Source organism: Rhopalosiphum maidis, chromosome 2 (genome assembly GCF_003676215.2).
Source record: "Rhopalosiphum maidis isolate BTI-1 chromosome 2, ASM367621v3, whole genome shotgun sequence".
NCBI classification, from domain to species: domain Eukaryota; kingdom Metazoa; phylum Arthropoda; class Insecta; order Hemiptera; family Aphididae; genus Rhopalosiphum; species Rhopalosiphum maidis.
Genome location: NC_040878.1, coordinates 7081712 through 7100581, shown reverse-complemented (window position 1 = coordinate 7100581; position 18870 = coordinate 7081712). Strand labels below are relative to the sequence as shown.

At 23.2% G+C, this 18870-nt stretch overlaps 1 protein-coding gene across 3 annotated transcripts; it reads left to right on the top strand.

The window, feature by feature from the left end:
- Positions 1-12: 12 nt before the first annotated feature.
- On the top strand, positions 13-17686 carry LOC113553037 (rho guanine nucleotide exchange factor 18). 3 transcript variants are annotated; one of them, XM_026956152.1, is made up of 29 exons: positions 13-132; positions 2224-2450; positions 2525-2604; positions 2674-2848; positions 2914-3058; positions 3117-3297; positions 3363-3523; positions 4241-4399; positions 4518-4696; positions 4756-4829; positions 4925-5013; positions 6995-7054; positions 9209-9259; positions 10393-10439; positions 11024-11115; positions 11174-11278; positions 11345-11662; positions 11732-11890; positions 11957-12111; positions 12855-13011; positions 13089-13374; positions 13474-13658; positions 13729-13891; positions 14004-14113; positions 14188-14381; positions 14999-15245; positions 15415-15717; positions 15788-16078; positions 17192-17686. In XM_026956152.1, the coding sequence occupies exons 2-29, from the start codon at positions 2249-2251 to the stop codon at positions 17375-17377; spliced, it is 4554 nt and encodes a 1517-aa protein (XP_026811953.1). In that variant the 5' UTR covers positions 13-132; positions 2224-2248; the 3' UTR covers positions 17378-17686. The 3 variants fall into 3 exon arrangements, with proteins under 3 accessions (XP_026811953.1, XP_026811955.1, XP_026811954.1); XM_026956154.1 differs by lacking the exon at positions 4241-4399; XM_026956153.1 differs by lacking the exon at positions 6995-7054 and having other exon boundaries at positions 17192-17685.
- The last annotated feature ends 1184 nt before the right edge of the window (positions 17687-18870 follow it).

Sequence of the window (18870 nt, the reverse complement as noted above, 5' to 3'; positions counted from 1 at the left end):
TTATGAACATAAAGTATCAAAATGGCAGTCTGTCATCAAGATTATTGAGTATATTAAACGTAATTGTTTGTGTTTTGTTTTTATCTGCAATTCGCTAAACAAGAATTATGATTCCTATTTGCTGAATAACAGGTAAACCTTATACGACTGTTGTATGTTTGTTCAGTTTATTCATTATTTAGTCTGTACAACTGATGAGTCAATATCCTAGATCTTCCGGGGTTGACCAGCACACCTATTATGTAAATGTAGGTCTTGAACTAAATTCCAATTCTAGTTCTATCGTCTGAGGAATTAATAAATAAAGGTAGATCCTTTGGGTTATGCTAGTGGAATGAATATTTCTTAAGTGATGTTTATGATTAGGTTATTTTTTTTTGCTTGTTAAAATTGTATTGGCCTAGAAATTATTAGGTATTTTTTAAAAGAAAAAAATTACTTAGTTAAATGATGACTATTATGGATTTGCTTTAAAATTATAATAAAGTAAAATATAAATGTATTATCTATATTTAATTAAATCAAAATATATTTGTAGTATTTACTATTTATTTATATCTATATAATTTTGATATTGTAAAGAGCAATCTGAATTTTATTATTATTTTATAGTTTGTATTGTACATGTTTTGGATATCAATATTGATTAATTTTTAGGAATACTATATTTGTATGATTTTTCTTTCTTTCAGATAATAAATATTGTAATATCTATTAAAAAGTGCCTAATAGAAAACAAAAAATGATTTTAGAACTTAATTTTCTTATCAAATTATTTTTTTATCTAGTACATCTATTTGATAGATACTTTAGTTCTAATTATTGAAATTAAGTAATTATTAGGTAAATGTTCAATTTTGAATTCTGTTATACAATTGAGAAGTATTCAGTAATTTTCAAACAAAAATTTGTTTTATTTTTCATTAAGTTATAGTTGGTAAAAGATTTTATCTTTTGTCATCACTAGCTGATTTATATATGTTAATACTTAATAATGTATATTTTATTTTACTCTATACGCAAATAATAAAAAACATTAATTTTATATAAGGTATAATTAAATGACACCCACCCAAATAAGTAATAATTTAAAATTTCTTGTACATTAAAATATAATATAAAATAACAATAAAAAACTGCACATTTACATCTAGCTGGATTATAACAGATTAATATATATAAGTATGATTATAGAAATATATTTTATATAAACTGTTGTTATTGTTTAATTAATATTAATAATATTTTAGCCTTTAGGTTATAGACTATACTTTAATTTCAATCCATTCTATTAAAATAAAATATATAATTGGCTATGAAATATGTCAACTGATATGGTATTGTAATTTTATGTTTACATAATTTTGGTTACTTTTTTTTCTTCAATAACTACTAACTACTAACTAAGTATTTAGTTTATCTGTGAGTGATATTTCTAGGCATAAAAGTATTGATAAATTATGTTAGTTTATTAAAAAAAAAATTAAAACTTGTGAAACATTGTTGTGAAACTACTTATGATAAAATATATAGATAAAATAAGTATGTTATTTATATATATATATATATTTATAGATATATTAATTTAATAATTAATGAATTTATTTAATATGAGTATGAAAATTCTAGGATATTGTTTTCCATTAAGTTATTAATATTGTTCAAAGTTCTGTTATTAGGTTAATTTATTTTAAATTTATTGCATAAAATTAGTTTAGAAAATAACATTATTTAATTAATAGCATGAATTTCACAGTATATAAAATTCTGAAATTTTATATTTAGCTGATAATGTGTTACAAAATATGATAATAAAAAATTATATGTAATAATATTATTTATTTAATGGTATGATAAATAGAAACAGAGTATATATTAAATAGTAGTTGTTTGTAAGTGTTTTTTAAATAATAAAAATATTCAATATTATTTACTGAAGTCTTAACCATAAATAATGAAGAATAGAGTAAGAATCGTTGAACTAGTTATAACTAAGTAAAATTATATTTAAGTAATAATATAGATCTACATTGGTAGGTATATCTAAATTAGTTGTAAAATGATCATGTTAATTTGTGAATTAGATTTTTAATACCTACTTATATATGTATGATTCTGATGGTTATGTGTATTGAGATTTTTGTGATTTGTTTATTTCATTTTAGAACTAATCACATTTTACACTTATTGTGATAAAGTATGTAATAAATAATTTGTTTATAGAATAAAGTTATTATAAAGACATGAAATGGAACATTTTGAAAGAGATGAATTGGACGATAGTGAAGAAGACACAGTGACAGATTATTCACAGATGAACACAGCAACAAATGATGTAAATAATATAGATTCAACTGATTTTGTGTTGAGAACAATGCCAAGCAGTACTCTAGTTCCTACAATCAGTGTTACACCTCATTCAGCAGCTGGGAAAAATTATCCAGTTCTTGGTTATTATTTTGAAATTATACAAATATTCAAAATTAAATTTGTTTTATTTATTCAAATTTATACATTTTTGCAGAGGAAAATATACAACAACTACATGAAATACACGAGGTCATACAACAAATGCGTGATTCTGCCACGTTAGGATTGACACACGTAATTAATATATTTTGTTTTCTTATTTCAAATGTTAATACAGTAATATTATCTTTTTTAATGTTGTAGATGATACATTTTTGCGGAATAAACAATACATTAAGTTCGTCATGTCCATCATTAAGTAAACCTCATTATCAGTCTGAATTAGATACTTCCAGTCTCAACTCTTCTCCTACTCATATAGATTTATCTTCAACATTTGATTCAATTAGAAAACACAAAACTGGATATGTTAAACGTAGTATGTTTTTAAATTATGATCTTATTAAAATCCTTTAATTTAATTAACTATATTTTTTTGTCAAGAAAACTCTTTCAATTGGTTTAGTATGGCAAAAAATTGTATAGAGTCCAAAGAAAATGAAATTGTTCGGAGAAGAAGTTGGGCAGCATTAGATGACTTAACAAAGAACCATATGCATAGTCTAAAAGTTGTTAAACGACAAAAAAGGTATTACAGAAGTAACAATCTTATTATTTTTCATTACTATAAAGTTATCTTTTTTTAGTGCTAGCTTAAGTAGTATGGAATCTGAGACAGAAGATCCATTTACAGATAGCACAGCAAATTTATTAACTACTGATAGTACATCATTTTGTCGCCAGAAGTCGAATAAAAATGTTGGTCTAATTAGTCGCAGGTTTAGTGGAACTTCTTCTACCCACTCACTTAATGAGACTGATTATCAGGTATGAAATGAAAATGTAATTATGTATTTTATTATAAATTAATTTTATCATTACATGCTTTGTAGAATGGTTTTAATAAAACAATCGCAAAACGAGCTGTTGAATCTTGTTTATTACAAGCCAGACTTCCTTTACAAAAATCTGTTTCCACACCATCAATTATGGGCACACGTGACATTTTGAACAAAGAAAATGTTTCAAATAATGATGTCAATAGTATTCCAATGTAAGTTATTTATATTCTTTTTGTTTATTTATTTAATTAGCTTATATTTTTATTTTTATTTTATTTTGTAGTTTAAGTACCTGTATGTCAGTATTAGATGCTTTTTATTAAATTAGGCATTTTATAATATTTTTATTGATCACTTTTTACTATAAAATTTTCATTATGTTTTAAAATATATTAAATTATGTATAGAATATATTTATTTTTATGTAAATAAAATACAAACCGCTTGCAATTTTAATTCAATTTGTAGTAAAGCTGCGTTAGTACTTGACTGAAAACATTCTTGAATTGAATTAGAGTATTTGACTTTTCCAATTAAGTCTTTTTATTTAATTACATTTAATTACAATTTAACAAAGCAAAAAATATAAACTTCTATAAAGTATATTGAATATATACTATAATATAATAGCTTTTATAAACAAGTGATACTCAACATTTCATCAAGTTCCTTTTTTCTAGTCAAAGTCAATAATTTTTTCTTTTGCATTAAAATATTTTAGTAAATATTAAAAACAAATCTAAAATTTTTACTTGAAATCCTTTAGTGAATAGTGAGTATCATTTAAAAATAAATGGTGTAAACATAATACTCTATTGATTTAAATTATTATTTATATAATAATAATTGTTTAATTACTTTATCACAGATTGCACGTATATTGCTTTATTTCAAATGTATAGTTATTACTATTTTTATTTTTATTAAAGTAAATACAAAAATCCTACCCACCATAGAGGTCGTCCTAGTGGTACAGAAGACAGTGAGACTGAAGAAGAAACATTGGATGTAGATAGTACAATGAAACGTTGTTATATTACCCCTTCATCTAATAACACAAATATACCCTTCTACAATTTATTTTCTGAGTGAGTTTTTAAAAAAAAATTTATTTGCACTTTGCACATTTATTCATTGATTTTAGTTAATATGATAACAATATATTTGTAATTATGCTAACTTGTATTTTATAATAACATGTTTTAGTATGTCAGAAGATCAAAATGCAAAAAGAAGAAAAAGAGGAAGTTTATTTTTTAGAAAGAAAAAAGATAAATCAAAGAAAATCCTTCATTCTTGGATGTCTCCACCATATAGTAATTTTGAACAATCATGTGATTGGTGTGCTAAGCCTTTAGAAAATAAACCAGCTTTATCATGTGAAAGTATGCATACATCATGATGAGTTTAAACTTAAGTTATATCATTTTTAATTAATTTCTAGGTTGTTTGATTACGGTACACCAAAATTCATGTAAAGATCAAGTTTCTGAATGTGTTAAACAAAAATATGGAAAGGTTTGTATTTTTTTAACAGTTGTATTAATTTTAATGTATACAAGCATAATTTGTATTTATAATTATTTTTACCACATATTTAATAATTTTTATAGAGTAATTTGAGATTTTCATCATCTTCATTCCAACAAAGGTTTTATGGGAAACGCCAAAACAATAATAATCAGTCTTCTTCCCCCAACAGGTAAATGCATTATGAATTAATTTAATTTTAAGAATACAGTATCACAATTTATTTTAAAATAATTTATAATTTTAATAATAAGATAAAAAATGCATAGGATATTGATAAAATATAATTTAGCACATTGTTATTGATCTTATTATTATTGAGTATTGTTTTAATAAATATTAAAATTTAAAAATAAAAATATAATACATTTTTTTTTTATTAATAATAATTATTTATTATTATTAAAGTTAATTATTTATTTATTTTAAATTATTTTTTTTAAAACTTAGTGGTGGTTGCGGCAATTTTAACAGGGGTTGTAAATAATTGTCTTTCTATTGATAGATGTTCCTGATCAATTTAATAATCATAATGCCTATGATATATTTTAGTTATGAAATATAGTGAGAGATGTATAGGTTTTATATTTTTAATATAGTTAGTATAACTATACATACAGTAGTATGCTGTACATTACTTTTTTGTTTCCTCCTAGTTAAATTAAAAATATTACTTGTGTTAATAATACAATAATAAAATATTTATGTAATAAAAATAATCATTGTTATTTATAAAACTACAATAACTATACAATAATAGACTCAACAATTAAATATAGTCATTATAATAATTTAGATAAAAGCAGTGATTATTTTAACTTGAAATAGAACTTTTAACATGTCAAAAGATGAATGGTATTAAGTATGTACATGTAACGTATTAACACATGTTGCTTATCTCTTTAAAATGTTATATCAATATTCAGAAATTAACATTTCAAGTCTATATTGGCACTTTTGGAAAATTAACTTATCATTTTTACTTGGAAAAATCTAAAAACAACATAATATGTGTTTTACAAAAATTGATAAGTAATTTATAAATTTTAAAGTGAGGTAGTGTTTAAATATCAAAACTGTCACTGAATTTTATACTATTTATTTTTTTGGAAGATTAATACATTTAATAAGCAACCTTTTATTAAAAAGTAGTGTTGTTTTATAGTAATAATTGCCTGTTCTCATATATATACGATAAGGAAGAAAAAGACTGTTAATTATTTGTCAAGCTATTACAATTTCTCAACTACGTATCTTGATCAATTGACTTCTTACTGTAATATAATATATTAATGCATATTTGGTGTATAACTTATTTTTCTATATAATTAAGTTAATTAGAAAAGTATTTTAATAACCAGATGAGTATTAAGATTGATATTAGGAGAATTGAAAGTTAGTATTCTGTCAACCCATCTCCCCTCAACAATACATCTGACTATGTTTTGGCTACGAATATAGATGATCCACTGAGTATTTAATGTAACTATTAAATATTTCATATTTTTATATAAGCATATTTAAATTTACATAAATATTTGTTTTAAAAGTTTTATTAATAAACTGGTAATAATCTATACATTTTATACAGAAAATCACTCATTCATAATTACTAAAATTGAATATTAATAATTTATAATTAAATTTTTATTAAATGACAAAAAAATACTAGCCCTTCTTATTAAGCATTGTAAATAAAACTTAACCAAATGTCAAACTAATTGTATAAGTACGTTTTAAAAGTAACAAGTAGGTATTACCTAAATTTGGATTTTAGCATTTCAACCAGATGCATATAAGATCAGTTAAAAATATACCTGAATAAAATAAATATATATTTTTGCACACAAGAGTTATTCATTTTATTTATGTTTATTACACTGTAAATCTTATGTTTGCATGGCTTTACATTTATATAACATCATATATTAACATTAAAAAAAAAACACAGTTTTAATTTTCATTTATTGTTTTTTAACCCATATTTATTATGTTAGAAGAGGCTAAATATTTTGTATTGATTTTAAAATTAAAATTTGAAATGTAGAAAATGTAAATTTGTATATTTTGTAGATATAATAATTTTAATAATTGGAAAAATATTCCTCAATTATTTTTGTATGCATAAATTTTTTTCACCTATCCGTTCTCAGGAAATTTATGGTGCAGTTTTACTCGCCTTGGAAAGTGGTAGCAACCAAATTAGGTGTGAAGTAAGTGTCCCCCACAACACAATATAGTGATCTACTCTTATTGCAACCCCTTTTTTTTATGTGCATTTTGAATAATACTTTTGGCTCTATTTTATTAAGAATTAAAATGTTTTGTTTGATTTTTACTTAAAATAAATTTTAATCATAATAACATTTTTGTGTTATCTCATTATAACTAAATATAAATAGTAAATAATCAGCTCTTGTACAAAATATAAATTAAAATTTTGAACCATTTAGTATTTTCTTGTAACTTAGATGTGGCCTATGATAGATTAAGATTGAACTATAGTTAATTATACTTTTCCTACTAATAATATTTTACGATGTTGTATACATATTTACAATTTTTTAATTACTAGAAGAATAATTTTTTTGACTGATTAGTTATTTTTTACTAATTTGTTATTTAATTATAATTTAGTTTTTGAATATTAATATACATTTAAACTTAGAAACTCCTATCCTAACCTAACTGAACAAAGTGAAGTGTTGATTTATTATGTAATATTCTTTAGAACATATTTTCATCATATGTATAAAATATTGTACACTGTATAGTAAATTTAGATGTGTGTTTTGTATTTTTATGTTTAGATTCTGAATATTTTGAAATGCATCCAAAAATAGTTTGTTTTTTTTTTTAGAAATAATCATTTTTTTTTACGTTTGATGCTATTGTTTATATGATTTGTCTTATATATCTATTATTAATTACTCATATTATTTTTTATTTATAATTTGCACTTATAAATTTGATCATATAAATAATTAATTATTAATGCTGATGAACTGTACAGACACATGCTAAATAAATGACCATTTTCTTGCATTAATACAATTAATCAATGTATTAAAATGTATAAACATTTTCAAAGTGATTATTAACATACTAATTACCAAGTATTTTAATTCATCATTCCTATCATTTTTATTGTATTTTATTTCTACTATTCCAGAAAAATTAATGATAAGAAAAATTCCTTTTTTGCATGTTATTTTTGCAACTTCTTAGTTTAGACCATGTACCTAGTGTTTGTACATACCATCTTAAAATAAGTAACTAGTAAATTTTGAAATAGATTCTGAGCAATATAATTATATAACAGCAGTAAATAATTTAATCTGTTACTATTATAATGAACAATGCAATGTTTTCTAAAATGAATTTTAAAACTATTCAATTTATGGATTTTTAAGCAATTATATTCATTTATTTATATTGCATATAAATAAATGTGTATTAATAAATTTTATACCACCATAAAACTATCTCAAAATACTTTAATAAGAAACTGAAGTTGGATACTAGTTCTATTGGTTTTTAGATTAAATGGTAATATACTATTAATTATATTTTTGTAAATAATTCAGAGTAGAGTTTTATTTATGGTAGTATTTTTAAGGGTCATTAAAAGTCCTAATTATTTAAATATATTAGATGGAACTATCTATTTGGTATATTATATTGCTTTTTTTTCATATGCTTAAAATATGAATAATGAGAAAATAAAAAAAATTATTATCATACATTAAGTAACAAATACATATTTTTTCACCAAAGATTATGTCATACGAATGTTTCTTTACTGTAAAAATAGCTATTACTAAAAAAAAGGAATTTGTTCCTTTGCTCAGAATCTAAATTTAATAATATATTGTCTAATTTTTATCTTTTTTTGAAATCTTAAATAATATTAAAATTTGTTATTAAACAAAAACAAATAATTAATTAATATTCATTTTTTTAATCTTGTAAAGTTATTTTAGATAAAGCAAATCATATATTATTATTGCTACTTATATATTTAACATAGTATAGAGAATGCCATTTAAAGATTTATTAATAAAAAAAACCATTATTCTTTTAAATTTGTCTAAAGTGTATATTAATTGTTAGAAATAATAATTATTATATTTAATTTGTTTGTGCACTAACTTGTATATTATTATATATTTTTACATATGGTAAATAATTATGTATTTATTAATTAATTTATATACAATATAATAAATATATATGTATAGTAGTATTTATCATAACCTGTATAACCTGTGTGTATGTTATTCATCCTTTACATATGGATTTTTTTTTCTATATTAAATATAATTTGAGAATACTTTTAACTAATTGAAATTGTTTTTTAATTTTAGCCATCCAGAAGACAAAGATGATGCTCATAGTCATTCACAAGATGGTGTTGTGTAAGTAAAAAAAACAATGTATCATATTAACCTAAATTATACATCTAATTTATTAATACAAAATAATTTATATATAAGTCATTATCTTAAAAGTATTTTACTAATTGGATATTTACTTATCAATGTTAGAGACACTTTACTATGTTTAGTGAGCGAATATGGTATATGGGTATAGTATAGTATAGAATATAAAAAATAATATATTACTTATACTCTGATAAGTGAGAGAACCCACCAATTCTATGTATCCCCACGCAACATCCTGCCATAGTGGAACCAGTGTTGACAGCAGGATGTTGAGTGGGTATGCACAGAATTGCCATGTTTTCTCACTTATCAGATTATGTGTAATATATTTTTTATTATTTTATATATTATAAAAAATCCCATTATATACATACAAATATATATATATATGAAATAAAAGGTACATAATATTCAATAGTCATCAATAAATTATGAAACTTATGTGTATTTCATAATATATTATGATTTATACATATATATTACATTTTTAGATTTGATACAGTTCAGCTGCTTTAACTTATTGATGATATCAATGTTGGTGCTTTGCTATCATTTGTATTAAGAAACACTTTGATTCTTCATATAATAAATTATTTGAATATACATGTCCTTATCAAAATAACTTTTTTTTAAAAATGTAAACTTTTGTGGCTGGTCAGTCCTCATACCTGTTGTTATTGTTTCGCGATAATAATCTTCTAGTTGTCTAACTAAAGTTATAGTTTTTAATTATCTGTTATCATCATTTTTATAAAGTTTAATTGATTTGGTCGTATTTTATTATAACTGGTAAAAAAGAAGTAATGTTTATTTTAATTTTTAAATAGAAAATTTGAATTATGTTGATTACAAATAATTTAATTTTTATAGGATATAACAAGATAAACACTTAGATTATTGCACTATTTTAAATTTGTTTAATAATAGAAAAAAAAAGTAACAAGAAAAAATTACTACCTATGTAAGCATAACACTAACACATTATCAATCATGATAAACATCATAGCTATACCTAATGACATTTTAATCAATACTCTTGTATATTATAAGTATAATTTTTTTGTATTAATGTGAATTTCTTATATTTTTCTATTTTTTTTTTATAGGTATTCAGATGAGGTTTCTTTAGTCCAATTTGAATTTTTAAATGAAAGTAAGTACTTGTTAATATTTAATATTACATATTAAATGATACTTAATACCGTGGGTTTAAAAAAATGTACTTGGACTTTATCGATTATAAAAACTAATTTTAGTTTACCAGTAATATTTTTAGTCTTTGCCAATACCATACAAATACATAAAATATTAATAAAACTAAATATCCTAAGTATAACATAAAATAAAATTATTGTTGAAAACCCGTACTATGTACTAAGTAGTAAATAAAAATAAACATTTATTTTTTATGTGAGAATTTATTAATATTTTGGATTAAAATCTTATGATGAAGAAAAATAGGAATTTAATCTACATTATGCATCAATCATTTGTATTATAAAATTTTTTTTGTAAGATAGAGATTAATAAATTAATTATAGTGGGTATGCTAATTGCTTTTCAAACACCCATCACCTAAATTCAAAATTAGGTAGTTAGCATAGAAGACTATCCTTAATGTATTTAAATAACTACTAAGAACTTAAAATTTAAGTTAAATAATTTTGATTCTCAGGCTTGCTTAATAATAATTCATTTTTGATATTTTTATTTCATTATTTGTTTTTTGTTAAAAAGATCATATAACAGCTCACGATTTAGAAACGGATCCTGCATTAGGATTACACGAAGAACAACCAGATTCATGGACACCTACTGTTACCAAAGAAGTAATTGAACATTTTGTAGACCTTTTGTTCAATAGTAATATTTGATTTTGCTTTATAGATTGTGAAGAGATTAAAAGATAAAGAAATAAAACGTCAAGAACATATTTATGAATTTGTGTTAACTGAAAAACATCATTGCCTTACCTTGAGAGTTATGCAAAAAGTATATTTATACATAGATTATTCTATTTTAATATATATCAAAATTAAATCAATCAATTTGTTATAGGTGTTTGTTGATGGTTTACAAAAACATTTTCAACTTGGCGATAAAGTTTATCGTATGTTCCCTAGATTAGCCGAACTTACTGAAATTCACATTGGATTTTTGAAAAGTCTGAAAGAAAAGCAACGTTTAGCTGCTATCAATAATGGTGGTATTGTAGATTCCATTGCAGATTTACTATTGGATCAATTTTCAAACATAAATGCTCAACGTTTAAAGAGCTCTTATGGGGAATTTTGCTCAAGACATAGGGATGCATTGGATGTTTATAAAGTTTTAGAAAAAGATCCAGCATTTTTTAATTTTATTAAGCACTGTCAGGTTAGTGAATTAAAAAAATAGCATGATTTTGCTAATTACTAATCTAAAATTTGATTATGTTTGTTGTAGGCCAATCCTTTGTTAAAAAAAAAAGGTATTCCAGAATGTGTGTTGTTTGTTACTCAAAGACTAACTAAGTATCCATTACTCATTGAACCTCTCATAAAAACTTCAAAAGAAAACAAAATTGAAAGTGAAAAACTTTCTCGGGCATTAGCTATGGTTAAAGTAAGTTGTATGTTTATTTATTTGTGTTAAATTAATTGATTTCATAAATGGTACCTATGTATTTAGGATATCTTAGTGGAAGTAGATTCTCAAGTAGCTGAAAAAGAAAAAGAAGATAGAAAACTTGAAATATATAATCGGATGGAAGCTAAATCTTACACTAATTTTAGAGGACGTAAATTTAAAAAATCTGATTTATTGTCTGAGAATAGAAGACTGAGGTTAGTGTTTTTATTATTTTATGATATAATATTTTTTGTTGTATATAATAAGATTAGAAAATAAATTTTTATGGAAATTTTGAGTTAAATTACTTGACTAAACTACTGTTATCAAAATGTTTTAAATATAATGATTTAAATGATTCCAATTTTAATAATGATTGATTTTAATTATATTTTTAAAATGGTTAATAAATTTTTATTTTTTATTGACATTTTTAAAACAAAATAATTTCTATTAAATTACATGTATAATCTTGTTTTTAAAATAATAGAATGAGAAATGTTATTTTTTAAAAGTTACAAATTCATAGAATCATTTTCAAATAGTTTCTTACAGAACCTCAATAAATCAGAATTTTACAAAAGTAATAAACAAACAGAATTCTGCCATTTGTATTAGTTTTTAAGTAATATTTCATAGGTTATGAAATATAAATAAGTATTAGAATTTAATTTCTTAGTGACCATTTTTTTTTTTTTATTGAAAATTAATAACTGACAAAAATTTGTCAGATTAATTTAAAATTATCAAATTATTACTCATAAAAAATAGACAATCCCACACTTTATTCTTGTATCAATTAAATATGATTCCAAGTATTTTACTAAGTAATAAAAAAATAACTTAAATTAGTCCCAGACAGTGTTTGTATATTTTGATTTTTTGTTATAAAGATTTTAAGTAAATTATTTATATAATTAGTACCTATACATGTTATTAAAAGTATATATTTTCTTAGATTTGAAGGAACAGCTTGGCTTATGCAACGTCATGCAAAAACACAAATGGTAATGGTTAATGTTATTGTTATGACAGATGTGTTGTTTTTTATACTTGAAAATAATCACAAGTACACATTTTTTATGCCTGAAAGCAATAAAGAAAAAGAAACTAAAGTAATTTTTTAGTTAATAAAAGTTAAATTTGTGTATAATGCATCACATGGTTATTATAACAAATTATTTTTTAAAAGGTCTTAAAACCAGTTGCTGGCGTAGTGTCGTTGCAAAAACTTTTAGTCAGGGAAAAAGCTGGAACTGATACTAAAGGTATTTATTTAATATCTTCTAATCCAGCCGAACCAGAAATGTTTGAACTCAAAGTGCATAAACCTAAAGACAAACAAGTATGGATACAATCTATTCGTTCAGCTGTACAAGAATGTCCTGAAGAAGAAGATGACGGATATGTAACCTTCAGTTTTGAAGAAAGACAAAGGCAATTAGAAACTAAGAAAAACAATATAAGAGAAATTGTTGGTATGTGTCGTCAATTATCATATTATTGAATATTTATTTATATTATATTTTAGTTGTATTGTGATTTTTTTTATACATTTTTGTATTTAATTTGTGTAGGAGTTTTAAGGCAAAAAGATGTGGAACAAGCTTTGATTCTGGAAGAAAAAATGGGGTTACAACTAAAGCTTTTAGCATCTGCTGGAGTAGAAAGTTTACCAATTGAAACTCCGTCATATTGCCATTTGGTTACTGAGCATCAAGATTCAGAAAAGATAAGAAAAGAAGTAATGAATGCTATACAGGTAAATTAAATATCACTTAAATTGTAATCTGTTTTTTTTTTTTTTTATAAAATATTTTGTCTGTTTTCAGAAAGTCAATGAACTTGCTTGTTCATTGTATGCTTCTGGTACAAATTTGTCTCGTAGCGCTAGTTCTGTTGGTGAACATCAAAGTGTAACATATGTTTCTCCAACGTTACCTAAAAGAGCTGAAACATTTGGTGGATTTGATAATTCATTATCATCACCGAAAAGTAATTATAGACATAACATACTCATGAATTAAAGTTTACTAATTTAGATTAAATTATGAAATGTTTATTGTTAGTCAACTTTTAATATTCATATATATATATATATATTTAGATGCTCTAAGAAAATTACCAAAAGTTGTGGATGGTAATGAAAATAGTGTGGAATCTGGCAATTCTAGTCCAATGGGTACTCCAAGTTCCACGCGTAAAGATTCCAAATTGGTAAAAATAGATCTAAAATCAATATGATTATTATAGTTAATATTTACTAAAAATATATAAATATATTAAAATAGAGAGATAGCAATCTTATGTGGAAAGAAAATTGCAGTACGAGCTCATCACAAAGTGCCACTACAATACAATCATCCAGCGAGTTCCCAACATTATTAGCTCTAGGAAAAGAACAACAAGCTACAGCAATGGAATTAACACATCATATTTATACTTTATCTTCTATTATTTCTCAACAAATGACTAATATTGATAGGTAAATATAATTTTAATTATAAATATACAGTTAGGTTATACATTGAAAACTAGCTTTCCTATTTGATATAACATATTTTTATCTGCAATATTAAAACCTCAACCCAAATAATTTGTATAAATTACTTAAATTTTAATTATAAATAAGTAAAATAATAATTGAATCACATAAAAATTGTACATAAACAAAAAATAACTTGAATGGTAAACATAAAATGCTAAAAAATAGTCATTTTATACAACTAAGTCTTTTTTTTGAGTACATTCACAATATTCTTTCAAAACTTAATCCAACTAAAATACGTTTAAACAAGAGCCTATAGAAATGTATACAGTTTATACATTTCTATCTTTAAATATATATTTTGATGACAAATAAATGATCAATATTGTTGAATATTTAAAATATTTAAAAAAAGAATACAAATGTAAATTTTTAAGAAAACTGATACAGTATATATTAATTAATATATTTATCAATGTTAATTTTCTTCTGAACTTTGGTCAGTGGTTGCAATGATGTAAATTAAATGTATTAGTATTATGAGGCATGAAGAGGGTGATTATAGAACATCAAAAATGATTAGTTGTATGAAATGTGTTACTTTTGTTTTATAGTCTTCAAGCTGAGTTGGCTGCTTACAAATCTCAGAATCTTCTGGAAGACCCAACATTAAACAGTTCAAATATGAATTCTAGTGTTTGGTTAAAAGATAAAAGGCCAATTTATAGACATAATCATCAATTAGAGGAACTGCGTAATCTACAAGATAAGTTAACACACGAAAAAGAGTCTTGGATAAGAGAACGAGACTCCGAGATGAAGGATTTGGAAGAAAAAAGAGAACAGTTACTCAGATTACAGGTTTGTCTTACAATTTAAATTGGCAGTTATGAAACTCGTTAATTAACAATGAAATTATTTCTATTGAATTTTAAAACTTTATATTTTAAATTTTGAGTATACATACGATTGTTGATTTCCTGGTATTTTATAGGTTTTAATAATTAATTACAATTTCAATTGGTTTTAGGAACAAGTACGGTTAGAACAAACTGATGTAACTCAACAACGAGAGCAGCTTTATCTTAAATTACAAATGCTAACCAATCAAGGTATTATTGTTTCACCTAATATGCAGCCACCACCCGTGTCACCAAATCAACAGACCCAAAATCAATCTGCTGCTGATGGAGTACCTCAACCATTGTCTCATTCAGAATCTGTGCGTAGTAAAAGAACTGATTCTATGAAATGGAAACAGCATACTCCACCTTCAGCCACCTCTTCATCAACATTACCTATTAACCTGATTAGTGCTACTAACCAACAAAAGGTAGGTGTAAATTTGTAGCTAAAAACTAGTTAAAATTCTCATGTGATCTATTTTTTATAACTTTGTTTAGGTAGCTTCCAAAGTTCAAATAAAACAGAAATTACCATTTAAATTAGCTAATAAATTGGGTAACAATAATTCAAGTTCTGCATCTGATACCATACCCAATACCACAACTTCACCTTCTTCCCAATCAGCATATGCTTTTCAACAGCTTTTACCATTAAAGCTGCGCGAGAGTGCCAAAAACCCAATGAATCCTATTCAAGGTAGTTCTATTGAAATATTGTCACCGTCAAGCCAACAAGGTCCTAGTCATTCACGTACAGGATCTAGTCCAGCAATGATGCAAAGTGCTCAGGTATTTAGAATATATTTTTTAGAATATACCTATTTGCAGAAGAATATGATATATATAAATGATGGTTATAACTTATAAGGTATATTGTATATAACACTTATCCACCGTTGCTATTTATTACCTTTAACATTTACATTTACATTTTACTGTTACATTTAGCATTTATTTTTATTCATAAGAAACTAGATAATGTTAAGATTTGACATAGGTATTGATAATAGATTATTGTTCAAATAATTAAATTAATTTATTTTTGTAAATATTAAATTTATCAGCAAATCCATGATAAATTAATAAATGATAATCATATCATATAGCCATTAATTGTGATTAATTATGATTTCAGTCATATACATTATTTTGTTGATTACAATTTATATTTTATTGATTAAAATTAAAAGGGCGCCATACCTGCATGCGTTGTCTCTGTCTTACTAACGTACATCATAACAAATTTTTGTTCAGTAGAATACATTTTGTGATGTTAGCTTTAATGTTACAGTAAATTTACCTATTATCAAATTTAAAGGTAAAAATATTATCTAGACAATGACATATGATTTTATTGATATTATCATTTTAAATTTTAAAGTGAGTTTTGAACATTTTAAAGTTGTTATATTTTACATAGCTGTAACTTACTTTAATATAATAATATCATTAAAAGCATATGTCATTGTCTAGATAATATTCTTACCTTTAAATTTGATAATTGGTAAATTTAATATTAAAGCTAATATCACAAAATGTATTCTGCTGAACAAAAATTTGTTATGATGTATGTTAGTAAGACAGAGACAACAAATGTGGGTATGGCGTCCTCTTAATTAATACTATTAAGAATCTAATTTCTTTGTATCATTATCAATATATTATTTATTTGATTGAGTAGGAGTGTTAAAAAATCGTTTTTGCATTTAAAATTTGAATACTATACTTTCTTAATGTATTTTTAATGACAAATGGTAGCTTTTTTAGTCTAAAAAATGTTTTTTTTATCTTAAGCATTAAATTTTGCAAGATTTTCACAATATTAATATGAATTTTATATTTATTGTAGTAGCATGATGTCTTAATAAAAATTACATTTATATTTTTATTTTAAATATTTAGATAATTGAGGGAAAACAATCAGGTAACAAAGCTGGCAGAACAAATACCTATCCAAAATTGCCTGAAAAATTTCGTATTCGTAGCCCAGAGTCAAAACAGTCCAAAACACCAACTACACAAAACAGTGGCAGCATCAATAACACCAATGCTACCTCCACCACCGAAGAAGAAGTGATATTCTTCTGATTGTAATATTTTTCTATATCTTAAAATTTTCATTACTAGTGGATCTCTTTGTTTATATTTAATAGGACAAACTATTATGGACATTCTTAGACAATAATTATATTAATACTATATAACATTCTCCATTTATATATTTCTCATTCCACTATTTAACTTTTAAGTTTTTTAGAATCATAAAACGTCTTTCACATTTTTCCCATTTATAATACTCTAATTCATAATGTAATAAATATTAGTAGAATTCAAATTCCCAATGATTTTTTTTTATATTATACACATAGTATATATATTTTTTTCATTGGTATTCAGTTGTTAAAATATGTCTTTCCTATTGCATTTGTTTTTTTTTTCAAAAATGTTTATCCATTTTTTTCATTGTGATTTTTTTGCCTAAAATTATTTATTTTATTTCTTGTAGTTATCTATTTAAAATCCTTAAATTTAAGGCTAGTGGTAATGTTCGAGCTTTAACATGTGTTATTTTTTTTTATACATTTTGTTTTAAATTTCTACTTCTATTTATATACTATTATTATCATTATTATTATTTTATTATTTTTTTGGGGAAGTCTTTTTTTGAGGTAGTTTAAGCAATAATTGATAACTAAGACTTTCATACTTCGCCTATATGTTGCCTAACATAACTAGGGCTGTGATGCACCTTTATTTTGTGGTTATATTTATATAGTATTTTTTTATTAAAAATATTTCATTAGCAATAATTGGTGATAACAGTTACTTAAGTGATGACAAACAACTAAAATGCAAAAGATAAATACTATCATTATTTGTATTTTTTTTTTTAAATTTTTCAAGATTGACTTTTATTATCATCACTTAAGAAACTGTTTTGTACTAACAATGTGTCTTATATGCAATACTTATTTTTCAATGTGATTAATTTAAAAAATATTGTTTTGATAACTTTTATATAATAATTATTTTAATATTATATTACATATTATGGTTCAAAAAAATGTGTAGGTACTTAAATTTATAATATTTATGTTTTGTAAATATCACTAAATCTTCAGGATTATTTGAACCATTCTTAGTAAAATATTTTTATTTTTACCCTCTGTTTAACCATTTTTTTGTTGATGACGTCAGTGCACGGTTATTATTTTTTTAACCGGTTTTATTTACTTTTTACTATGTTTAAATCGTGTTAAGCCTAGTTCACAGTATTATATAACTTTTATGACCAAAACTATGTTTTTTTGTTACTCCTAGATTTTTGAATCTTTTATTTGTTATTATTATTACAAATATTTTTTTTATTTTTGTAATAATACCTATATTAATCTTCTTAGTTTATTAATAATTTTTTTTTTTAATAAGTTTTTGAAAGCTCATTGTATTTTGTATGATGATACCTACCTTATATATTTATAATAATATATTATCATTATTATTATTATTATTATTATTATTATTATTATTATTGTATTGTATTACAGGTTATAATTTATTATATATTTATACAATATATA